A 26789-nucleotide genomic window follows, 5' to 3' on the forward strand; every position below is an offset into this window, starting at 1 on the left:
TCTGGCGTTCAGTCATGGGGTTGGTGCTGACACTGGTTCAGTCACCGCTCTGTGCATAGAGAGTGGTGGTAGTAGTAACTGCACCCCCAGCCCTGACTGACAGCTCGCTCAGCATTAGGGCTGTCAGTCAGGGTCAGGGAAGTGGTTACAGCGGCTGCTGTCTATACACGGAGCGGTGACTGAATGCCGAATAATGCTGGGGGACAATAAAGTTGATTTCCTCCTGGCAGAGGGGCTTTAAGTGCTGGGCAGGATCAGAGCATTATTACTTTGCAGACTAACCCCATACCTGCAGGTTTTCAGCGTTTTTTTCTTGTGACAGGTTCCATTTAACTTTTGTTTTGCCTCTTGCAACCAGTGTAACATTAAAATAATTGCAGAATAAGTCAATTATGCTGTTGAACCACGTCAGACCTGAGTTTTAGCATAGTACTTCATCTAACAGTCTGCATCCTATACATGTTTTGGAAAATTGTTGCTGGTGTTTTAACCCCTTAACCCTGGGGCTGTTTTCCGTATTCTCGTTTTTCGCTCTCTTCTTCCCAGAGCCATAACTTTTTATTTTTCCTATAAAAATGGCCATGTGAGGGCTTTTTTTTTTTTTTTTTGCAGGAGGAGTTGTACTTTTGAACCACACCATTAAATTTATTATATAATGTACTGGAAAAAAAATACAAGTGTGGTAGAAAAGTGCAATTCCACAATTGTTTTTTGCTTTGTTTTATTTTTTACCATGTTCACTAAATGCTAAACCTGACCTACCACTATGATTCTCCAGGTTATTACGAGTTCGTAGATACTAGACATGTTCCTTTTTCATAAAGCGGTGAAAAAAATCCAAAGTTTGTTAAAAAAGGAAAAGAAAAAAAGTGCCATTTTACGAGACCTGTAGCGTCTCCATTTTTCACGATCTATGGCTGGGTGAGGGCTTACTTTTTGCAGACCGAGCTAACATTTTTGGATACCATTTTGGGGTCAATACAGTGTTTTGATCGCTTATTGCATTTTATTGCAGTGTTGCGGCGACCCTAAAAATAATATTTTCTTGTTACACTGTTTACCGATTACATTAATTTTATATTTCGATAGATCGGGCATTTCTGAACATGGCGATAACAATATATATATATTTTTTTTTCTTCATTTTGAATGAGGCAAAAGGTGGGTGATTTAAACTTTTAGGCTGAGTTCACACGTGGCGTTTTTTTTCGCGTTTCCGCGGCGGTTTTAGCCGCGCGATTTTGCAGCGAAAAATAAGCATCCCATGCTTTCCTATGGGATTCCGCAATGATGTGCTAATGCTGCGGTTTTTACCACGGCGGAATCGCTTCGCGGTAAAAACGGCAGCATGCTCATTAATTTTGCGGAATCGCGGCGAACCCGCACCCATAGGAATGCATTGTTCCGCTTACTTCCCACATGTGGCTGTGCACACCATGCGGAAAGTAAGCAGAACATTTGCGGATGGTACCCACGGTCCGGAGGAGAGGAGACTGTCCTCCGGGCTTTGGGTACCATATCCCTGTAAAAAATAGAATTTATATTAAAAAATATTGTTATTTTTACCTTACGATGTCCCGTGCAGCCTTCCCGCTTCTCTCCACGCTCTCGTTCACAGTAATCCTTTGCGGGATCGCGAAGTCTCGCGGTCATTCGCGCGACGTCACTGCGCATTACCGCGAGACATCGCGATTCCGCGAGAACGGATGTCTTCGCGGGCATTTTCGCAAAAGATTACTGGGAACGGCTGCGCGGGACGTCGGAAGGTAAGAATAACACCCCATTTTTTTTTTTTGCATTTTATCTTTTACTACTGATGCTGCATAGGCGGCCTCAGTAGTAAAAAGTTGGTCACACTTGTCAAACACTATGTTTGACGAGTGTGGCCAACCTGTCAATCAGTTCTCCAAGCGATGCTACAGATCGCTTGGAAAACGCTAGCATTTTGCAAGCTAAATACACTTGCAAAATGCTAGTTTTTCCGCGGGAAAATCGCGGGAATTTAAAACGCGATTTTCCCGCGGAATGGAATGGTAATTTCCGCAAGAGTTCCGGTACGTGTGAAATTAGCCTTAAGGGTGGGTGCACATGGTCAGTAATTGGCAGCTCTTTGGACTCAGCACATGTCCTCTGCGTCCAAAGCGCTGCTGTCTTTTGATCGCAGGTGATACTGCATGTGTTCACCGAATCGTGCGGATTCACCGCGTCCAATACATTGTATGGGTGAGACTTATCTTGTGGAGACTTGCGTCTTCGCAAGATAGACATGCTGCGGTCTGGAGAGATGCGCCGCATGTCCATCTCCACGCGTGTCAGTGCACGCGTAGTGGGCATGGCATTTTTTAAAATCCCATCCACTATTGCTGGTACATCGCTAAGTGGTCGCTAGTGAGCTGCCACACAGGCAGAGCTCACCAGCGACATCGCTGGAGTCGGGCGTCGCTACTTACCTGTCACACTAGGCAATTCTGACGTCCTCCCACCCGGCTCCACACTCGTCCCTCCGCAGGAAGCTGACGACGAGAAACAGTCCAGGCCGTTCTTGCGCGATCAGCGATAATCAGCGGGGGAGCCGGTCGTAGGCAAGTATCACACACAGCGATATCGCTAGCAATATCTCTATGACGTCACAAGTTACAGCGATATTGCTAGCAATATTGCTTAGTGTGACAGGCCCTTTACTGAAGGACCATAATCTGGAAAGTACGCACAGTGATGTATGCACAGAAGGCCACTAAACAGAGTAGATTGCCGTTCGCCAAGCGATGCTTCAGCTAATTGTTCGGCCGACTCTCCCATACATAGAAGCATCGATATTGGTGGTTTTGGACAACAGTCAGATGTGTATGGGGTCCTTAAAGGGAACCTGTCAGCAGGATTGTGGTCAGTCACCTACAGACAGTGTCAGGTCGGCGCCGTTATGCTGATTGATACCTGGGTTGATAAAATCCGTCTTGTGGTTGTTGTTTAACCCCTTCACCCCCAAGGGTGGTTTTCACGTTCATGACCGGGCCAATTTTTACAATTCTGACCACTGTACCTTTGAGGTCATAACTCTGGAACGCTTCTATGGATCCCGGTGATTCTGACATTGTTTTCTCGTGATATATTGTACTTCATGTTAGTGGTAAAATTTCATTCAAATAACTTGCGTTTATTTGTGAAAAAAAAGGAAATTTGGCAAAAATTTTGAAAATTTCTCAATTTTCCAACTTTGAATTTTTATGCCCTTAAATCACAGAGATACAGCACACAAAAAACTTGATAACTAACATTTCCCACATGTTTACTTTACATCAGCACAATTTTGGAACCAAAATTTTTTTTTGTTAGGAAGTTATAAGGGTTAAAAGTTAACCAGCGATTTCTCATTTTTACAACACCATTTTATTTTTAGGACCACATCACATTTGAAGCCACTTTGAGGGGTCTATATGATAGAAAATACCCAAAAGTGACACCATTCTAAAAACTGCACCCCTTAAGGTGCTCAAAACCACATTCAAGAAGTTTATTAACCCTTTAGGTGCGTCACAGGAATTTTTTTGAATATTTAAAAAAAAAAAATGAACATCTAACTTTTTTTCACAAAAAAAATACTTCAGGTTCAATTTTTTTTATTTTATCAAGGGTAACAGGAGAAATTGGACTGCAAAAGTTATTGTGCAATTTGTCCTGAGTACGCTGATACCTGATTTGTGGGGGGGAACGACTGTTTCGGTGCATGGCAGAGCTCAGAATGGAAGGAGCGCCGTTTGACTTTTTCAATGCAAAATTGGCTGGAATTCAGATCGGACGCCATGTCACGTTTGGAGAGTCCCTGATGTACCTAAACAGTGGAAACCCCCTACAAGTGACCCCATTTTGGAAACTAGACCCCCCAAGGAACTTATCTAGATATGTGGTGAGAACTTTGAACCCACAAGGGCTTTACAGAAGTTTATAACGTACAGCGGTACAATTAAAAAATCATATTTTTTCCACAAAAATGATCTTTTCACCCCAATTTTTATTTTCCCAAGGGTAACAGGACCCTAAAAGTTATTGTGCAATTTGTCCTGAGTATGCTGATACTCCACATGTGGGGGTAAACCACTATTTGGGCGCATGGCAGAGCTCAGAAGGGAAGCAGCGCCATTTGACGTTTTTGGCTGGAATTGAGATCGGACATCATGTCGCGATTGGAAAACCCCTGATGTACCAAAACAGTGGAAACCCCCCACAAATGACACCATTTTGGAAACTAGACCCCCCAAGGAACTTATCTAGATGTGTGGTGAGCACTTTGAACCCCCCAGTGCTTCACAGAAGTTTATAACGCCCGGGCGTGAAAATAAAAAATTCGTATTTTTTCCACAAACATGATCTTTTAGTCACCATTTTTTTTATTTTCCCAACGGTAACAGGAGAAATTGAACCCCAAAAGTTGTTGTCCAATTTGTCCTGAGTAAGCTGACACCCCATATGTGGGAGAAAACTACTGTATGGACACACGTCAGGGCTCGGAAGGGAAGTAGTGACGTTTTGGAATGCAGACATTGATGGAATGGTCTGCGGGTGTCATGTTGCCTTTGGAGAGCCCCTAATGTACCTAAACAGTGGAAACCCCCCACAAATGACCCCATTTTGAAAACTAGACCCCCTAAGGAACTTATCTAGATGTGAGGTGAGCACTTTGAACCCCCAAGTGCTTCACAGAAGTTTATAACGCTCGGACGTGAAAATAAAAAAATCATTTTTTTCCACAAAAATGATATTTTTGCCCCCAATTTTTTATTTTCCTAAGGGTAACAGGAGAAATTGGACCCCAAAAATTGTTTTGCAATTTGTCCTGAGTAGGCTGATACCCTACATGTGGGGGTAAAACACTGTTTGGGCGCATGGCAGAGCTTGGAAGGGAAGGAGCACCATATGACTTTTTCAACTCAGAATTGGCTGGAATTGAGATCAGACGCAATGTTGCATTTGGAGAGCCCCTGATGTGCCCAAACAGTGGAAACCCCCAATTCTAACTCCAACCCGAACCCCAACACAACCCAAGCCCTAACCCAAGCCCTAACCCAAGCCCTAACCCAAGCCCTAACCCAAGCCCTAACCCAAGCCCTAACCCAAGCCCTAACCCAAGCCCTAACCCAAGCCCTAACCCAAGCCCTAACCCAAGCCCTAACCCAAGCCCTAACCCAAGCCCTAACCCAAGCCCTAACCCAAGCCCTAACCCAAGCCCTAACCCAAGCCCTAACCCAAGCCCTAACCCAAGCCCTAACCCAAGCCCTAACCCAAGCCCTAACCCAAGCCCTAACCCAAGCCCTAACCCAAGCCCTAACCCAAGCCCTAACCCAAGCCCTAACCCAAGCCCTAACCCAAGCCCTAACCCAAGCCCTAACCCAAGCCCTAACCCAAGCCCTAACCCAAGCCCTAACCCAAGCCCTAACCCAAGCCCTAACCCAAGCCCTAACCCAAGCCCTAACCCAAGCCCTAACCCAAGCCCTAACCCAAGCCCTAACCCAAGCCCTAACCCAAGCCCTAACCCAAGCCCTAACCCAAGCCCTAACCCAAGCCCTAACCCAAGCCCTAACCCAAGCCCTAACCCAAGCCCTAACCCAAGCCCTAACCCAAGCCCTAACCCAAGCCCTAACCCAAGCCCTAACCCAAGCCCTAACCCAAGCCCTAACCCAAGCCCTAACCCAAGCCCTAACCCAAGCCCTAACCCAAGCCCTAACCCAAGCCCTAACCCAAGCCCTAACCCAAGCCCTAACCCAAGCCCTAACCCAAGCCCTAACCCAAGCCCTAACCCAAGCCCTAACCCAAGCCCTAACCCAAGCCCTAACCCAAGCCCTAACCCAAGCCCTAACCCAAGCCCTAACCCAAGCCCTAACCCAAGCCCTAACCCAAGCCCTAACCCAAGCCCTAACCCAAGCCCTAACCCAAGCCCTAACCCAAGCCCTAACCCAAGCCCTAACCCAAGCCCTAACCCAAGCCCTAACCCAAGCCCTAACCCAAGCCCTAACCCAAGCCCTAACCCAAGCCCTAACCCAAGCCCTAACCCAAGCCCTAACCCAAGCCCTAACCCAAGCCCTAACCCAAGCCCTAACCCAAGCCCTAACCCAAGCCCTAACCCAAGCCCTAACCCAAGCCCTAACCCAAGCCCTAACCCAAGCCCTAACCCAAGCCCTAACCCAAGCCCTAACCCAAGCCCTAACCCAAGCCCTAACCCAAGCCCTAACCCAAGCCCTAACCCAAGCCCTAACCCAAGCCCTAACCCAAGCCCTAACCCAAGCCCTAACCCAAGCCCTAACCCAAGCCCTAACCCAAGCCCTAACCCAAGCCCTAACCCAAGCCCTAACCCAAGCCCTAACCCAAGCCCTAACCCAAGCCCTAACCCAAGCCCTAACCCAAGCCCTAACCCAAGCCCTAACCCAAGCCCTAACCCAAGCCCTAACCCAAGCCCTAACCCAAGCCCTAACCCAAGCCCTAACCCAAGCCCTAACCCAAGCCCTAACCCAAGCCCTAACCCAAGCCCTAACCCAAGCCCTAACCCAAGCCCTAGCCCAAGCCCTAGCCCAAGCCCTAGCCCAAGCCCTAGCCCAAGCCCTAGCCCTAGCCCAAGCCCTAGCCCTAACCCAAGCCCTAACCCAAGCCCTAACCCAAGCCCTAACCCAAGCCCTAACCCAAGCCCTAACCCAAGCCCTAACCCAAGCCCTAACCCAAGCCCTAACCCAAGCCCTAACCCAAGCCCTAACCCAAGCCCTAACCCAAGCCCTAACCCAAGCCCTAACCCAAGCCCTAACCCAAGCCCTAACCCAAGCCCTAACCCAAGCCCTAGCCCAAGCCCTAACCCAAGCCCTAGCCCAAGCCCTAACCCAAGCCCTAGCCCAAGCCCTAGCCCAAGCCCTAGCCCAAGCCCTAACCCTAGCCCAAGCCCTAGCCCAAGCCCTAGCCCTAATGGAAAAATGGAAATAAATACATTTTTTTAATTTTATTATTTTTCCCTAACTAAGGGGGTGATAACGGGGGATTTGATTTACTATTTATAGCGGTTTTTATTTTTGGCAGCTGTCGCACGCTAAAAGACGCTTTTTATTGTAAAAATAGTTTTTGCATCACCACATATTGAGAGTTACAGCGATACCTCATTTAGGTCGTTTTTTTATGTTTTGTCGGTTTTTTGCAATGAAAACTATTTTATATAAAAAATAATTATTTTTGCATCGCTTTATTCTGCGAGCTATAACTTTTTTATTTTTTCGCTGATGATGCTGTGTGGCGGTTCGTTTTTTGCGGGACAAGATGACGTTTTCGGCGGTACCATGGATATTTATATGCGTCTTTTTGATCGCGCGTTATTGCACTTTTTGTTTGGCGGTATGATAATAAATCATTATTTTTTGCTTCGTTTTTTATTTTTATTTTTTAAGGGGTTCGCTAAAGGGGTTAACTAATGGGACAGTTTTATAGGGCGGGTCGTTACGGACGCGGCAATACCTAATATGTGTACTTTCATTGTTTTGGATTTTTTTATTTTCAAAAAATGAATTTATTGGGGAATATTTTTTTTTTTTTTTAAATTATTTTTACTTTTTTTTAATTTTTTTTTTTACTTTATTACATAGTCCCAGGTGGGACATCACTGTCCTGTGACAGATCGCTGATCTGTCACATCACAGATCACTGTGAGAGATCAGCAATCTGTCACAGGCAGTGCACAAGGCTTCCTCATGCCTGCGCTTTGCAGGCACTGAGGAAGCCAGCTTCCTCCAGGCCCCCGAAGGCCCCCGTCACCATCTTGGATCCGGGGGCCTGGAGGAAAGGAGTCCCCCGCAGCAGCGCTGCACATTGCGCTGCCGTGGGGGGCTCAGGGAAGCACGGAGGGAGCCCCCTCCCTGCCGATGCTTCCCTTTAACTCCCGGTACACCGCGATCATGTTTGATCGCGGTGTGCAAGGGGTTAACGTGTCGGGGGCGGTCCGTGACCGCCCCTGACACATAGTGCCGGATGTCAGCTGTGATAATCAGCTGACTCCCGGCCGCGATCAGCGGCGCTCACCACGTGGGCGCCGCTGATCGCGCTAGACGTACTATCCCGTCCATGGGCATAGGGGCCCGGGTCCCATGGACAGGATAGTACGTCTGATGGCAGGAAGGGGTTAATCTATATTTTCAGTTTCTGTTAACGATATGCCTGTGCTCCAGGTATCCCGTGGAGGGTCTTCATGTGGTGCTCTGATTAGCTATTCATCAATATGGCTTCTGACAGGTCACTGATCCTTCACTGACTTTCCCCCTAGTTTACATAACAAATATTATATTTAAATAAAAAAAAAATCACCTGCAGCAGGCAGGTTCCGGAGGCGCCTACGCAGCAGCAAGATTGCATGTGTAATGTGTATTAAATTGTTTAATTTGATGATATAAAAGTAAATTCATAAAAAAATAATAGATGCCTCCCTCCAAGATGACAGTACCTATCGGCGATTGTCAATAGCTGCTACTGCGCAGGTAGGGTCATTTTGGAGGAGGCATCTATTTTTTTTTTTTTATGAATTTACTTTTATATCATCAAGTAAAACAATTTAATACACATTACATATGTGATAATGCTGTTGCGCAGGTGATGATTTATTTTTTTTTTTAATATATATATATATATATATATATATATATATATATATATATATATATATATTTATTTATGTAAACTGGGGGGGGTAGATCTCTGAGGGACCAGTGACCTGTCATAAGCCCATACAGATGCGTATGTAAGCAGAGCTCCAAGAACTCCCACCCCCTCCCGCAGTCCACCCCTGGAGCACAAACATATCATTAAAGGGAATCTGTCACCCAATTTTCGGCCTGCAAGCTGCCAGCACTGCCATCAGGGGCTTATCTACAGCATTCTGTAATGCCTTAGATAAGTTCCCAATGTAGCTTGAAAGATAAGAAAAACAAGTTAGATTATACTCACCCCGGCGTCCGGTGCCTCCCATCTTCATACGATGCCGTCCTTCTTACTTCTGCTGCGGCTCCAGCGTACTTTATCTTCCCTGTTGAGGGCAGAGCAGAGTACTGCAGTGTGCAGGCGCTGGACCTCTCTGACCTTTTCCGGCGCCTGCGCACTGTAGTACTTTACTCTGCCCTCAACAGGGCAGAGAAAGTACGCCAGAGCCGTGGCAGAAGTAGGAAGGAGGACGTCATCGTATGAAGATGGGAGGCGCCAACCGGAAACTGTGTAGGTTACTCATCCCATTCCTGCTAACAGGTTCCCTTTCACCCCTTTCCGACATCAGGCGTAATAGTACACCGATGTTGTACTCCCTCCCTTTGATGTGGGCTCCGGTGCTGAGCCCACGTCTTAACCAGCACATGTCAGTTGTTTTGAACAGCTGACATGTGCCCGGAACAGCCGCAGGTGGATTCGTGATCCATCCACGGCTATTAACCCGTTAAATGCATTTAACATGCAATTCCAGCAATCACGTCAGAAATCCGCCCATCGGTGACCCCTGTCATGTGATCGTGAGTCACTGATGAGTCGGCATTACAACCAGAGGTCTCCTGCAGACCTCTTTGGTTGTCAATGCCGGATTGCTATGAGTGCCGCCTGATGGTCGGCGCTCATGGCAAGTCAGCCACTATGCTACATAAAGGCGATCTGATCATCGCCTGTATGTAACAGAGCTGATTGGGTTATGGCAGCTTCTAGTGTCTCATGGAGACTATTGAAGCATGACAAAAGTAAAAAAAAAAAAGTTTTAAAAAAAATATAAACGTTCAAATCGCCCCCCTTTCGCCCCATTCAAAATAAAACCATAAAAAAAAATCAAACATACACATATTTGGTATCGCCGCGTTCAGAATCGCCCGATCTATCAATAAAAAAAAGAATTAAACCGATCTGTAAACGGCTTAATGAGAAAAAAAAATTCAAAATGCCAGAATTACGTTATTTTGGTCGCCTCAACATTGCATTAAAATGCAATAACGGGCGATCAAAAGATCGTATCTGCACCAAAATGGTATCATTAGAAACGTCAGTTCAGCAAGCAAATAAGCCCCACCCAATCCGAGATCACGAAAAATGGATACGCTACGGGTCTCAGAAGATGGTGCAATTTTTTTTTTTTCTAACAAACTTTGGAATTTTTTTTCACCACTTACCGTAAATAAAAAAGAACCTAGACATGTTTGGTGTCTATGAACTCGTAATGACCTGGAGAATCATAATGTCAGGTCAGCTTTAGCATGTAGTCAACATGGTGGAAAAAAAAATAAAAAAAACAACTGATTGCACTTTTTTTTTTTTTTGCCGTTTCACCACACTTGGAATTTTTTTTTTCCCGTTTTCAAATACACGGCAATGTAAAACCAATGGTGTCTTCAAAAGTACAACTCATCCTGCAAAAAAACAAGCACTCACACGGCCATTTTGATAAAAAAATAAAAATGTTATGGCTCTGGGAAGAAGGGGAGCAATAAATGAAAATGCATCAACGGTCGCATCAACGTGTATTTTTTTTTTTTTTTTTGTGTGTGAAATAAAAACCAAAAAGCACCGCTGTAGAAATTCTTTATTATCATACGTACTGTAGACAGTTTGTGAAACCCTTTTTATTTTTGTATTTTTTTTTTTCCCCCTACCTCCCCCATATTTAAACCATAATGTCTTTGTACCCTCACATGAGCATGGATGTTAGTATTAGTACAGTTTAATTACATTTATGATAAAGTAAACTATGACCGACCAGCTCCCCCCCCCCCCTGCTGTTTTTACGTTTGCTGTTGTGTATTTTTTGGTGCATTCTTACTTCACGCCTGCACTTCATACATGAACCCATTTTTTTTTTTCCCCCTGAATGGTCACTTTTTTCAGACAAAATTTCTTTTTCATAAATTACTTGATAAAATTTCCAAAACAGTTTTATGGTTGCACATGTGCTTTGCATTGGCAGCTTTAGGGTACGTGCACACGCTGCGGAATCCGCTGCGGATTAATCGGCACGGATTTTGCAAAAACCGCAGATAATCCGCAGGTCCAAAGACCTGCGGATTATCTGCGGTTTTGCCTGCGGTTTGGTCCTGCGGATTCACTATCTCCACAATGGTGGAGATAGGAACCCGCAGCGGTTTCCGCAGAAAGAATTGACATGCAATTCTTTCTGCGGATTCAAAACCGCAGCAAATCCGCGCGGTTTTTTCCGCAGCGTCGGCACAGCGTTTTTTTTTTTCCCATTCAAATGAATGGTACTGTACACCGCAGCTAAAACTGCTGCGTGTCCGCAGCTGCCAAAACCGCTGCGGAAACGCAGCGGAATCCGCAGCGTGTGCACACAGCTCCTGAAAACCCTGCAAAAATGCAACAAGCAAACCTGTAAAAAGGCGGCTAAATTGTTTTACCTGGACCTTTTTTACTGCCAAAAGATCAGGTTTTGGTTGCAGGAAAAAAGCATCAAAAAAGCAACTTCTGAACACACAGTTTTCTTATGTACCATTCTCTCTTTTTGTGCTGGGACATTTCTTTCTGCTTCTGTTACTTCATGGGTCAAATTTAATGTCTTCCTTACATTTGCAGTATATATACATGTCATGTGTAGGAGTGTATGACTTCCAACTAATGCAGTATATATACGTCATGGTGATCATCCCCTGTGCGCGGGCGATCGCTTCCAGGTGTCAGCTGATTCTGACAGCTGAGACCCAGCTCTCAGTGCCTTGATCGTTGCCCGCACCGCTTCCAGCACTTTAACCCCCTAAATGCTGCCATCACATCATTTAGCGAGCAGGCCGAGGGAAGAATTCCCCACTGCCCTTGATCAACGACCCCGCAATAACTGTTGCTGTGACCCGATGTCGTCATGACAACATTCGGGCTACTAGGCACTAGCAAGTTAGTTAGATCATGCACAGTGCATGATCTAACTAAATTGTGTCTGCAGGGCTGACAGGCTCCTGCATTGCTATACCTTATAACTGCGATCAAATTGCTGAAAGTGAAAGCCCCATAGTGGGACTATGTAAAAAAGTTGTAAAAATATTTGTAAAATATCATATATACTCGAGTATAAGCTGACCTTAGTATAAACCGACGCATCTAATTTTACCACGAAAAAATGGGAAAACTTATTGATTCGAGTATAAGCCGAATATGCATTGTCCCCTCATCCCTATCCTGGTATGCACCGCCTCCTCATCCCTATCCTGGTATGCATTGCCCCTTCATCCCCATTCTTGTATGCGTGGTCCCCTGATCCCTATCCTGGTATGCGTGGTCCCCTGATCCCTATCCTGGTATGCATGGTCCCCTGATCCTTATCCTGGTATGTATGGCCCCCATTAGCAAAGCCTAAAAAAAATCATCTTGCACTACTTACTGTCCCTGTGCCCTCTCGCAGCATCTTGTTCCGTTGCCAGCAGTTGCAGCAGCCGGGCGATTACGTGTCCCTGCTACTTAAGAATTAATATTCACTGCACTCCACGCCTATGGGAGTGGAGACTGGTGAATATTCATTTCTCTTACATAGCAGGCACACGTGATCACCCGGCCGATGCTGGAAGTCGCTGGCTGCGGCAGACACTGTGCGCACTATTACAGAGAAATGAATATTCACTGCCAGCGCAGTGAATATTAATTTCTCTTTAGCATCTGGCACAGGAGTTAACTGCAGCAGGCTGCTCCTGCCTCCTGTGACCTGCTGCTCCCCCTCCATTTTCTGGGACAATGACTCGAATATAAGCCGAGGGGGGCGTTTTCAGCACAAAAAAAGTGTTGAAAAACTCGAGTACATACAGTAATCACAAAATAATAAATATATGTATATTGTACCCAGAAATAAATATTCTCAAGTTTTTTTTAATAAAAAATAAAAGTACACATATTTAGTATCGCCGCTTTCGGAACGAACCGACCTATAAATCTGTCCCCCCAGTTAATCCTTTTAGTGAACACCTTAAAAATAAAAAACAATGCAAAAAATGATGCTTTATCATTATACCACTTAACAAAAAGTGGAATAAAATGCGATCAAAAAGACGAATGTAAATAAAAATAGTAGAAACAAGGCTACATGCAGCTTTATCAGTCGAAAAATAAGTTATAGCTGTTAGAAGTTGCCTTATCAATTTTGCCACACATGGAACAGAAAAATGGTACCAATAAAACCATCAACTTGAACCACAAAGAAAAAAGTCACAAGACTGTCAGAAGAAATATAGAAAAATTATATCTCAAAATATGGCGATGCAAAAACTAGTTTTTGGGAAAAAAAATCTTCCTTTAGTGTGTGACAGCAGCCAAACATAAAAATCAGATATAAATCTGGTATCGCTGTAATCGCACAGACACAAAAAATGAAGTTGTCCAAACATTTATACCGCACGAGGAACAGCGTAAAAAAATAGATGAAACTAATTCTTCATCTGCTGTTGATTTGTTCATTCTGCCTCCCAAAGATTGGATTAAGGTTCGGCTCACATCAGGATTTCCATGTAAATCTCTGAAATATATGATTCAGACAGAACCCCGGCAAAAGATTCCCTACATTGAGGCAGATGGAGGCACTGTAGATGCAGTCTGACCTGTGATCCGGTGGTGTCAGTCCTTTTAGGCATGCATAAAATTGCAGTCGTTTTGTGCACTTCTGAAAATTGGGAGACTGCTGAACAGAATCCAGACGGAGTCCAGAGTAACTTTGCTGCCTCATTAAAGCGATACCTCGCTCAGGAGATTTTGATGGAAACTCTGCTGTAAGTGATCACCTTAGAGTGCTGGATAACTGTGATCCCAAACGTTATGTAAAATACTCCCGATGAAAACTTCAACTCAATCCACAAAAAAAAAAGCAAGTCCCCACTCAGGTCTGTCATCTGTTAATGGAAATATAGAGGACTTCCACGCTACTGGTAGCACAAAGTCTCTGGAGTAGTGAAATGACTCCTCCCCCCCAAAAAAATAATAATAAAAAAAAATTCTGCGCTCCTAAATCCGAATGCCCCTCTGTTCTGAGCCCAGTGTGCCTAATCCACAATTATTATTCACATGTTTGGCATTTCTGTAGCAATGAGAGCATGAGCTGGGCACCATGCATGGGCACTACGTTGCTGGTCACTGCAAAGACAGTTTGCAATTTTCACTCGGCAACATCCACTGCTGCTTGTTTCTGGAAAACACCCATGGAGTCCAAATCATTAATACACCTGTAGATAAGTTCCCAAATGGGTATAATTTCCAACATGGGGTCACTTCAGGGGGAATTCTGCTCTTCTAGCACTTAGGGGCTCTGTATATGGAGTCCGCAAACTATTCTAGGAAAATCTGCGCTCCAGGAGGATAGCTCCATCCCTCCCGAGTCTCATCATGTAGCTAAGCAGTACAGTACAGCCACAAAAGGGGTATTTCTACGTTCAGCAGAAATTGTGGAACAAATTTTGGTGTCTTTTTTTACCATTTTCCCAGTATGCAGATGTAAAATCTGGTGCTAACAGACAAACTTGGTTGTAAAAATTGTATTTATTTTTTTCTTCATTACCTGATAGTATAAAATTCTGTGACCCACCTGTGGTGTCAACATGATCACTGCACCCCTAGATGAATTCATTGAGAGGTGTAGTCTGTAAAATGGGGTCAGTTATGGGGAATTCTGCTGTTCTGGCACCTCAGGTTTTCTGCTAATGTAATATGGCACCCTCAAATCAGTCCAGCAAAATGTGAACTCTAATATGGCGCTTCTTTCTTTCTGAGCTTTGCACTGTGCCTCAAAAGTATTTTTTGACCACATATGGGGTATCTGCTTACCTCAGGAGAAATTGCACAGCAAATTTTATGGTGCAATTTCTCATGTTACCCTTGAGAAAATGCAAAATTTGGGGTTAAAAGACATTTTTCTAAGGAAAATATTTATTTTTTATATAAACTTCTGTGAAACACCTTGTGGGTTTGAGGTGCTCAATACACATCTAGATAAGTTCCATGAAGAATCTAGTTTCCAAAATGGTGTCACTTGTGGGCAGTTTCCACTGTTTAGGCACATCAGGAGCTTTCCAAATGCAACATGGCGTCCGCTAATTATTCCATCAAATTTTACATTCAGAAAGTTAAATGGCACCCCTTACCTTCTGAGCCCTGCTGTGTTCCCAAACAGTGGTATTTCCCCACACATGGGGTATCTGCATGCTCAAGTTTAGAAATTGCGCCACAAATTTTGGGGTACATTTTTTTTTTCCTGTTACCCTCTCCACAAAAAAAAATTGGGGGCTACAGTAATATTTTTGTGACAAAAAGTTAAATGGTCATTTTTTCCTTCCACATTCCAAAAATTCCTGTGAAGCACCTGAAGGGTTTACAAACTTCTTGAATGTGATTTTGAGCACTTTGAGGAGTGCGTTTTTTAGAATGGTGTCACTTTTGGATATATTCTGTCATATAGGCCCCTCAAAGTCACTTCAGCTGTGAATTTAGTCACTAAAAAAATGGGTTTTGTAAACTTTGTTGGAAAAATTAGTCACTGGTCAACTTTTATCCGTATTGTGTTCCTAAAAATTTTTTTTTCAAAAATTGGGCTTATGCAAAGTAGACATGTAGAAAATGTTTATTAACTATTTTGTGTGATATAACTCTGATTTAAGGGCATAGAAGTTAAGTTTGAAAATTGCAAAACTTAAAATGTTTTTTTTAACAAATTTCCATTTTTTTCACAAGTCTTATCAAAGAAATTTTTCCACAATCCTAAAGTACAATATGTCATGAAAAAATAGTCTCAGAATCAGTGGGATTCTTTGAAGCGTTCCAGAGTTATTGCCATATAAAGTGACATCAGTCAGAATTGTAAAATTTGGGCTGGTCATGAAGGTAAAACCAGGCTCGAGATGGGGAGGGATTAAAGCATTGTCACTCAGAAATGTCTGAAACTTATATGTACTCCCACCCTCCCCCACAATAAGTAATGGATCAGTGGGGAGGTAGCACATGTAAGGGATACTTCACACTGAGGTTGTGTGCACACGCTGCGGATTTTGCTGCGGTTCCGCAGCTGTTTTGGCCGCTGCGGACCCGCAGCAGTTTCTGCTGCGGTGTACAGTACCATGATTCCCTATGGGAATCAAAAACCGCAATGCAGACGGTGTGGAATTTTCCACGCGGATTATCTGCATTGAGGAGATGAAAAACCGCAGGGCAAAACCGCAGAGCAATCCGCAGGTAAAACCACAGGTATTTTGACCTGCGGTTTCACCTGCGGATTTTACAAAATCCGCGCGGATGAATACGCACCTAATCCGCAGCGTGTGCACACAGCCTAAGTGAGATCGCTAGCAAGATCGCTTAAGTGTCACTGATTTTGTGACGCAACAACGACCTCGCCAGCGATCTCGTTATGTGTGACACTTAGCAGCGACCAGGCCCCCGCTGCGATGTCCCTGATCGTGCTTGAATGTCTTGGGCCATTTTTTTGATCGCTGGTGTCCCGCTGGCCAGCATAGATTTTTGTGTGTGACGAAGGACGCAGGCGTGAGTCGTCAGGAATAGCTGCTGTGTGACAAGGTCCCAGCGACCGCCGAGGTCGTGATACGGATGGCTGGATCGTTGCTGCGTCGTTTGAGAGCTTACTAGCGACCATTTAGCGACGCACCAGCGATCCTTACCAGGTCGTATCGTTGTCTGGATCGCTGATGGGTCGCTAAGTGTAACGGTACCCTTATTGCCATTAAAATCGATAAGTTTTTTTCAGAAGGGTTTCTGATGTGCAGAATCCGCTTAAAAATCAAAAACTTGATAAACTTATCCGCAATAATGCGGTAAGTACTTAGGTAGTCAGTGGTGTGAAGGATTCTACCAGCAGGATCTCTAATATGTATTATTGTGGTTAAAAATTCACTGGTAAATAATGTAGCCAAGAAGGTTTCTCTGGGAGCCGGCATTGTCGTATTGGTGCTTGCCCGCATTCTGCTTTGTAGCTATTCTACGTTATTTTCCGAAGTCCTCACAGTTTCCCATATAACTAAAGTTTCCTGCCCTGGAAGACAAAACTATGACAGCTAACTATTGTTATCTACATTGCAACTCCTTTACATCCTTTTTCTAAATATATCTTTTTGTTTGCCATAGTCGGTGGTGTGAGTGGTTTCCTAAAACTAACATTAGAATCCAAAAAATGTAACACTGGAGATGCTGCAGTGTCTGTCACGTATTGTTTTTCTGCTTTAATCTATCAGTTTGCCACGTCTCTTGGGAGTGATACCTAGTGTCCTCAAACAGGGTGTGATGTCACATCCTCGTGTGGTATTATTGTTTGAAATTTTCTGGTGAATTGACTCCTCGCCGCCCGTCAGGTCCTGCCCATTTGTTCGGCTTTCATTGTGTATCTGAGCTTTCTTGTTATAACTAAGTAGAATTGTAAAGAGTTTCCAAAAAGAAGCAACTTTGCTCCGCTACATATTAATAATTCACTCCTTTTCGCATTCTCAAGTGTTTTTTTTTTTTTTTCTATTTTTTAATTTGTATTTATTTTGTTTTCTGGACTTTGTACACGTGCTCATTCGATGTTTTTGTATTATTCGTTGTTTATTTAGCACTTTTTTCATGTTCATTATTGGTTACAAATAATATTTAGTTCTCACATGGTTTTCTACACATTCTTTATTCCACTTTTTATTGGCCTCCCCGTTACTCGACTATCCCCTCTCCAGTCCATACTTAATGCAGCAGCCAGGGTCATCTATCTGGCTAATCTGTACTCGGACACGTCCGCTCTTCGCGAGTCCTTACATTGACTGCCCATTCATTATAGGATCCAATTCAAAGTGCTTGTTCTCACCCACAAAGCTCTCCACAGTGCAGCACCCCCCTACATCTCCTCCCTCATTTCTGTCTATCGGCCTAACCGACCACTGCGCTCTGCAAATGACTTTCTACTAACCTCTGCACTAATCTGTACCTCCCACTTCCGACTCCAAGACTTCTCCCACGCTGCGCCAATCCTCTGGAATGCTCTACCTCAAGAAATTAGGACTATCCACAATTTGCATAGTTTCAGGCGCTCCCTCAAAACACATTTGTTCAGAGCGGCCTATCACGTTCACTAATCAAACTCATTCTATGTGTAAGTGTGCATGTGTAGCCCATTCACTATCTCCATCCATCCCTCACTCCTGCAAGAAGGCTGGACCTTCATTGTAAATACACCATTGTAAATACACACCTGTACCTTGTATCTCCCCCGCCTCATTGTAGATTGTAAGCTCTCACGAGCAGGGTCGTCTTATTTTGCTTTAATTATTGTATTGTTACCGTTGTTTCTTATGACTTGTGTTTTGAAACTGTTAAACTGTAAAGCGCTGTGGAATATGTTGGCGCTATATAAAGATTATTATTATTATTTCATATTTTCTATAGTCCTTGTCCATACAGACGTGGATTTGTTACTCCGCACACCTTACACCGTGAATACAACACATGATCTATTCTTGCCTCTGTCCCAGCTGTAATTGATGTCCTAGGCATGAACATATAGCCTATCCACATCTTGGGTGTCATCTGCTTTTATGTATTTGCTTATTTATATGTAATTATTAATAATAAAACTTTGGGGCATAAATATATTGTTTTGTACTGTTGTCTTTATGCCTACGTGTTGAGTAAGCTTTAGAAGTTGTGGCCTCAAGAGCTACCTGGCAGATAGTTCATAACTGCCTGCTTGTTGTGCTCAGTGCTGATCTCTGTTGCCTACGAGCAATGACACACAATGCTCCTGTCAAAGATTCAGCCGCTTCCACTGATGTCGCATTGACTGGACATTTGCCAAACTGCTGGAAGCTAGCTGTCAATCATCACGACATCGACAGTCACACCCCATTGACAGAGCAGCCTGCAAAAGGAAGAGCTGCTCTGTTGTGAGAAATAGAGAGCACTCAGTTCAGGCCAGTGGCGTGACCATGAGGTTGGTCCGAACTGTCAGCAAGCCAGAGCCCGCTGCGCGAGCAACACTTTAAAGTGGTTGTCCAGTCCAAAACGTTAAGTCTGCAGTCAGTCTGTGTGACTTGTGAATTCCCCCACCTTCAGCACCCATACAGCAGGGATTCACCAGTTTCAGACCTGGGAGGGTATGTATGAGTTGTATATACTCCTGGCCAGTGGGCATAGCCTTGCTCCACACACTTGTATTGAGCAAGAACGTACCCAGTCTAGTGATGTTGCCAGTGGACATGGCCAACTAGAGAGCGCGGCCTCTCTCCATACAACTGTATGGAAGCGAGGCAGCGCCCACTGGCCAGGAATTGTTATAACTCCTATCCTCTTGTCCCGGGTCTGAAACGGGCAAATTCCCGCAGCGTGTAGTGCATGCACTGGGGCTATTCATAAGTCTACAGTCACACAGAATGACTGCAGACTTATCGATTTGGACTGCACAACCTCTTTAACAGATTGTCTTTCTGAAGCAGAATAAAAAATAATACTGTTAATTGTGTGGTTAAAATGTACTGTGTAGCTCTTCACAGAATTTATGCACATTGATCCCCATACCAAGTTCATAGCACTCCAGCTCCCTAGGGTTTTCTCCACTTTTTACCTTCAAATTTAAATATGTCTCCATGTTCTTTATCGTTATGTGTTTGGAGTGTGGGAGGAAACTCACACAGAGACGGGGTGAACATACAAACTCCTTGCAGGGACTAGACCCCAGGTCCCAAGTGCTGTAGTAACTATGCGAACCACTAAGCCAACAAGCTACCCATGGATAAACATTTTAATGATATGCAAATTTTTAAAAAGATGTTAATATTTTCAAAACCTCTCAGTTCATTGAATATGAGTACTTGGTAAAAAATCCCCTCACACACCTCACTTCTATGGATGAGGTGATTAATGGTTGCCTGAGGACTATTCTGCCATGCTGAATGCACTTTGCAAATCCTCAAAATCCCTTACTTGAAGCTCCCTGTGCTATTGCTGACCAATGGCTCCCTTTATGGTTGTATCACTGGTTCCAACCGCTAAACTCCAAACTGTTACTGTGCCTGGAATGAAAACTTAAGGGATTTGATTATTAATGCCACCCTACACCATAATCCAGGGAGCAGGACTGGCGTATTGTTCCCTTGTGAAGGGCTATTCCTGGTGTGGCCCACTAGGTCTCCTGACCATTCTCAGCCTAACGTTGCGTCCAAGACAAAACTGGAACTCCCATCGGTATAGAAGATTCCTACGTACATTGTTGTTTTGATCTGCACCATAATGTTTCCATGTGGCATATTGGCAGCGCTTTGGACGCAGCTCTGCCCGCGGTGATTCTGCATGTGTTCATTGAACTGTGCGGAATCACCGCATCCTATACATAGACTGTGTAATTTACCTTGCGGAGACGGAGCATCTCCACATGATAAATAGACATGCTGCGGTCTATAAAAACGTGCCACATGTACGTTTACGCAGGTCTGCCACCTGCGTCTTTGAACGCATAGTGGAGATGGGATTTCATAAAATCCCCTCCACTATGCTGTAACATCTGGACGCTGCAGATAGGACGCTGTGGCTGTACGCAGCGTCCAGTCCGCAGCGTTTCCTGACCGTGGAAACATACCCTAATAGTCTTTGAGAGCTGTAGTATGAGGTCAGTGGAGCACCTATAGTGGATTTCTGGCTCGTAGGACAATGATGTTAAATCGCCGCCTTCTTATTTGTGTAGACACTGTTTTGATGTCTTAGGCTTGGTATGTGTCGTCCAATTTTACTTGAAGTATGAATGGATGATGGTGAGATCAGTAGTTGTGTCCTGGGAGCACCACATTTTACTTGTGCTGTTGTGAGCAGCCTGTGTGGCCTAAACGTGTATCATGTATTTTACACGTGGTCCAAGCCTGCTATAACCACACACGTTGCTGATAACCCCTTTTCCTTTCGCAAACCCTTTTGAAATTAATACTTCTTCTGTCGCCTGGTTCTCGGTAAAATAAGGTGAAACGATTTCCAATACTAAGCCTTCGGGCTGCTTGCCGGCTGGAAAGTGAATTTATCTCAAGGCTGAATGACAAAATAAAATGTGTATCTTGCAGCCAGCATGCTCCACTACTTCTCACATGCTTCCTCATTTTTACCCAGCTGTCAGGCACAGTGCCAAAAAGTAGGGTGGTGCTATGTCATGGCGAGGTCAGTATCCTCTCGTAGACCTAAAGTTCACGCTCAGGGCCTGGATCGCATATTGCTGCTGCCAGTGTGTGCATGTTTTCCATTTGTTTCTTCTCTAGTAGTTAGTCACTTCTTGTAATAAAGTGACAATGACCCTTCCTTAGGCCACGGTCAGCGTTTGGTCAGTATTCTACATCAGTATCTGTAAGCCAAAACCAGGAGGGGAGCAATCAGAGGAAAAGTATAATAGAGACACATCACCACTTCTGTAGGTATCACTCACTCCTGTGAAATACTGACCAAATACTCAACGTGTCAACATAGTCTTATTGGAACAGATGTACCCAAAAACAACTTGGGGAGAGAGGGACAGCATTTGCAACTTGAAATAAAAAAACAGATCGCCAGGGAAGAAACTGCTCATAACGTGCTGCTTTCCTTTGTGATTTATAGGGATGGGTCTCTGCTCTATTATGCCAAATTTCCTAGTAGGACATGAGGACAAGAGTGGTCTTGATGAGACAAGCCTTCTGAGGGCTTGAGTTTCCTGCTGATTATTGCATGTCTATCGGCCTTCACTTATTGATGCATGTTACAGTGTCCTCCTCCTTCTTCTTTAGGCCTTCTATCACCATGCACTACTATCGATACAGCACAGCGGAAGTTAGCTGCTGTTACAAGTACCTTCTCTTCAGCTACAACATCATATTTTGGGTGAGTTTTAAATGATACTGTATATCTAAAGGGATACATCATAATTGTCATCTGCTACAATTGTATTGTCCAGGAGGAATGTCTGTGTGCATATGGAAATGCTCACTGTCTGTCTGTATTGTAGTAGATGTGTCTAACCTCTGCTGATGTTCTCTCCTTAGCTTTCTGGAATGGTACTTCTGGGAATTGGTCTGTGGGCTTGGAGTGAAAAAGTAAGCATTTGCATACCTTCTTTCTGACTAGTTAATACATTTAAACAAGAATCAATCATGATTTCATTTTCAGTAGAAGTGGTAAAAAAATGGGATGAAGGGAACCTGTCAAACTCCAGCCCCCCAAAATATAATTATTTAGCTGTTCAAAAGATAAGCTGGTTGATCCAGCGATGACCCCACTAGGACAGGTTTTGACTCATACTTACTGACTCACTTACTATTTCCGGTTATTTACATGCAAAGATCCTATGTTTTGTATTGAAGCATCTAATGAGCATGTCCAAAGGTCATTCTGGGGGGGGGGGGGGGGGGCAGGGACAGCAGAGACATCGTCTGTTGTGATTGGTGGATCCGGTTTTCTCCACTGTGTATAGCGGTAGGGCTTTAATTGTAGTTCTGCCTCTGATGATAAAAAGCTTTGCTGAAAACTCTCCCTGAAAGGACAGGAAGTATGAGTGTAAAAAATTCCCAGTGTGTGAAAGCACAAATAGTTTTTGTTATGGTTGGTTTTTTTCTTCTTTTTCTTTAAAGGGAATCTGTTACATCTAGAAATGTTATTTAATCGCAGGTATGGTGATAATTTGCAGATGAATAGCATATGAATCATGTCTGGCTGCATTAGTTGAGGAGCAGCGACAGGGAGAAAATGAAGTTTTATTATTGCTTCAGCTGTTCACCTTCAGGCTGAGTTCAGACGTGGCAGTTTTTTAGCGTTTTCGCGGCGGTTTTAAACGTGCATTTTTGCCGCAAAAAATAAGCATCCCATGCAATCCTATGGGATTCCGCAATGCTGTGCTAATGCTGCAGTTTTTTCCGTGGCGGAATCGCTTCGCGGTAAAAAACGCAGCATGCTCATTAATTAGTGGAATCGCGGCTATCCCGCACCCATAGGATTGCATTGTTCCGCTTACTTCCCGCATGTGGCTGTGCCCACCACGCGAAAAGTAAGCAGAACATTTGCAGATGGTACCCACGGTCCGGAGGAGAGGAGACTGTCCTCCGGGCTGTGGGTACCATATCCCTGTAAAAAATAGAATTAAAATTAAAAATATTGTTGTTCTCACCTTCTGGTGTCCCGCGCAGCCTTCTCGCCTCTCTCCACGCTCCCAGTCCCAGTAATCCTTGTCGAGATCTCGCGGGAGCGCGACGTCTTGCGGTCATTAGGTAAATAATGTTTCTAGATTTAACAGGTTCCCTTTAAAAAATGACAAGTTTTTTTGACTATATGACGATTATGCTTTTATGAGGATATCAAATGAGAATTTCAAATTGATGTTTTGAGGGGCTTAAGGAGATTGTATCAGTGGTGCAGTAGCAATACGTTGCCATACTTCTGTATTGCAGCATATAGTCTTGTCTGCTATTTCCAATTAAATGTGTTCTCCGTGTAAGGTGTTCTTGTCCTGGGCTAAATAACGTGTATCCCTCTTCCCCTGGGTCCAGCGCTACCTCTCACTGCTTACTTGCTGCAGCGGTGATGTGATGACTGCTTTGTACATGACTGCTGCGTCCAGAGCTTATTTGCTCTTGCCATGTAAATCAACATTACCCGCTGAGGTCATTGATGGGTTGCTTCGGCATGTGCACTGTGGTCGTGCCATCATTGCTGCTGCCAGTAAATGGAGATTGATTCTACTCACTGGTCATATGTTTAGGTAGGCTGGAGATGTGGCATCCCTTATATCCCTCCTTACCATTGCAGCCAATCATTGGCCTAAGCAGTGTACGTCACTAAAGCGCTGAGACTGTTATTGGTTGCACGTGGGGTAAAGGGGACGTGACTGCTGCATCCATGGTAATGATCTTTTGTTATTCAACCTATAGACATCCCTCTCACACTGTCCAATCGATACTCACTCTGTAAGGACACCCGTTTGACACATTTATAGTTCCTGTCCTACTTTAATTAACAAGTGTTGCAACTGGCTAACAAATGCTACAATAAAATAGTCTCATCTCCTGATGTGCAAGTGAGTGATACTTAAAGGGGTTGTCCGGGCTTTTCACATAATCTCTGTACATATCTGGACTGCAGAATTATGACAATAAGTAATTGGACAGGCTGCTCCCATCAGTATTTGTGTTATTAGAGACACAGTGCTCACACATACACTGCACCAAATCTGCTGCTGTGTGAAGACATCAGTGACACAGAGCTGTCTCATTCACACAGCAGAGGCTTTGTCACACAACAGATTACATCAGTGACTGCCATCCCCTGTGCAGATTAGAAGCTGCAGACCCCCATCACTGGCCATCACACAGCCTGTTCTCACTGCTGCCAGCAGCCTGGGACAATGAGGGAAGGAATTAGGCTATGTGCACACGGTGCGGATTCTGCTGCGTTTCCGCAGCGGTTTTGGCCCTGCGGAAACGCAGCAGTTCCGCAGACTAAGTACAGTACAATGAAACCCTATGGGTTTTCAAAAACGCTGTGCTGACGGTGCGGTTTTTCCACGCGGTTTTGCTGCGGTTTACAAACCGCAGCATGTCAATTGTTTGGGCGGTTTCCGCAGCGGTTTCACACCTTTAACATAGTAGAGGTGTGAAACCGCAGGTCACTTTACCTGCGGTTCCGCGCGGAAAAAACCACAGGTGAATCTGCAGCGTGTGCACATAGCCTTGCTGATAGTGACTTACGTATTGTAATCATGGCGTGGCCCAGAATACAGGACGATTTTCACTCCTCACTAGTTTCACTTTCCATAGATAACTGTTCAGTGTGTGTCTGGGGGAGGAGCAGCTCTCTGCTCTCTGCTCTGAGGATGCTGGAGGGGAAGAATTCGTTATGGTGTGATGAGGGCTGCTTCATGTGGACGGGGAGGGCCTGTAGCTATCTAGGTTGGGGTTGTTGCTATAGAGGGCATGTTTGGAGTAGAGTAGGAGGTTACGACTAGTTCTCATTTCAATGCCATGACACCCCCCCCCCCCCCCCCTGGACGTTCTGTTCAGAATATCTAGAAAACCGTGCAAACTAGTGACAGAAAGTAAATTACTTATTGTCATAATTCTGCAGCCCAGATATGTACTGAGATTAAGTGAAAAGCCCGGGCAACCCCTTTAAACTTTTATGCTGAAATTACCACTCAAAAAAGCTTGAGTGGTGGTTCTAATGTAAGGCCCCTGCCCTCGGTCTTGTATCCACCCTCCACCCTTTCTTTTGCACCACTTCGGTCCCACGGTGCCATCTTGTGACTGCAACTTCTTACTGACTGGCCGGAAGTCAGAAGTTATGTCACAAGCTCGCAATGCAAGTCTATGAGAACCAGAAGGCGGCACTCATAGACTTGCATTGAAGACTGATCTCCGGCTCGTTCCATGAAATACTGGGACAATCTGGCAGGTCACAAACTGCCGGAGATCAATGGAAGTGGCGGCGATAGAAGTAGAAGGCAATGGCAGGTGAGTATGAGACTAAGTGCAGGAACCTTTAATTCAAAGCATCAAGCGGTAAAATAAAAAAAAAAGTCCTGTGGTGAGGACATGCTTGTACTATAATAGAATTAAGTTGTTTTGTTCTAGGTCACTGGAGGAAGTGGTTCATTGTTGTGCTAAATTTTGTTATTGTGATGTAAAATAAAAAAATATATTGTGCTACCGTATAGCCAAAAAATCTGTGTAAATGATGTTATGCCCAAAAAAGGAAAAAGTATTTCAGGCGTGATACCTGTATTGGCTAACAAAAAATACAATTGTAAGCTTTCAGAGACGATTCTACATGGACAAATTTCGCACCTCCATCAGACTAAGGGGTACTTCACACTAAGCGAGATCACTAATGAGTCACCGATTTTGTGATACATCCGCGATCTTGCTGTGTGTGGCAGGCATCAGCGACCGGCCCCCCAGCTGGGTATCGCTGATCGTTCAGGAATGTCCTGGGCTGTTTTTTGATCGTTGATCTTCCGCTGGCCAGCATGCATCGCTGCGTGTGGCAGCGGGAGACCAAAGATCAGCGAGCTCCCAGCGCTGTAAGCAGACGCTGGGAGCTGGTATCCAAGGTAAACAGCGGGTAACTAAGCGCCGCGTGCGCTTAGTTACCCGCTGTTTACCTTGGATACCAAAATAAAGAGAAACACTTTCAACTTTTTGATTCCAATTGTCCTGCGTTGGAATTGGGAAGTGTGAACTGGGCCGTAAACATCAGATGCAAGTCGCACATAGGCCCACATTTATTAAAAATAGTGCCTTTTGCATCAGTGTAAGTGGAGAGAGTAGTTGGCAAGAACTGTGGCTAATTTATTTTAAAGGTAACCTGTCACCACTTTTCTGTCCTACCTGCTAAAAATATGATTTTATTCATTGTCGGCCGTGCATTCCCTAAATACTTATGTCACCCCGACTGCCCATGTATCGCCCATAAAAGCCTTTTATATATCTCCCGGCACGCAGTCCTTGACGTGGATATCTCGCCTGCGTAGTCAACCGATGCCACGCCCATCGGACCGGACAAACCCTATTTGCATACATCGAGGGAGAAGTATAAAAGGTTTTTATGAGTGATACATGAGGATACAGGGGGTTACATAAGTATTTAGGGAAAGCATAGCTGACACTGAATAAAATTATATTTTTAGTTGGTAGGACAGAAAAGTGGTGACAGGTTCCCTTTACCGTGCATGGTTCCTAACAAATGTGGTTTTAGAAATGGTCTTGTTCTACCCCTTCTATGAGCAGCCATATATTTGTGCAACTAACTTACGCCTTTTAATCTTTTCTTTTGATAAATGAGTCTAAAACTGCCCATAATGT

General features: G+C 44.3%; 1 protein-coding gene across 1 annotated transcript in view; it reads left to right on the top strand.

Annotated features, from left to right (window-relative positions):
- Positions 1 to 26789, top strand: part of TSPAN14 (tetraspanin 14) — a 67797-nt gene that overhangs the window by 11528 nt on the left and 29480 nt on the right. Inside the window, exons 2-3 of the mRNA XM_073574811.1 lie at positions 21729 to 21822; positions 21984 to 22034. Coding sequence (XP_073430912.1) covers positions 21742 to 21822; positions 21984 to 22034 — 132 coding nt within the window. The 5' untranslated portion in view covers positions 21729 to 21741. The remainder of the gene's footprint in view (positions 1 to 21728; positions 21823 to 21983; positions 22035 to 26789) is intronic.

The sequence above is a fragment of the Dendrobates tinctorius genome, unplaced genomic scaffold (genome assembly GCF_039654945.1).
Source record: "Dendrobates tinctorius isolate UK_male_01 unplaced genomic scaffold, ASM3965494v1 ptg000040l, whole genome shotgun sequence".
Classification (NCBI taxonomy): domain Eukaryota; kingdom Metazoa; phylum Chordata; class Amphibia; order Anura; family Dendrobatidae; genus Dendrobates; species Dendrobates tinctorius.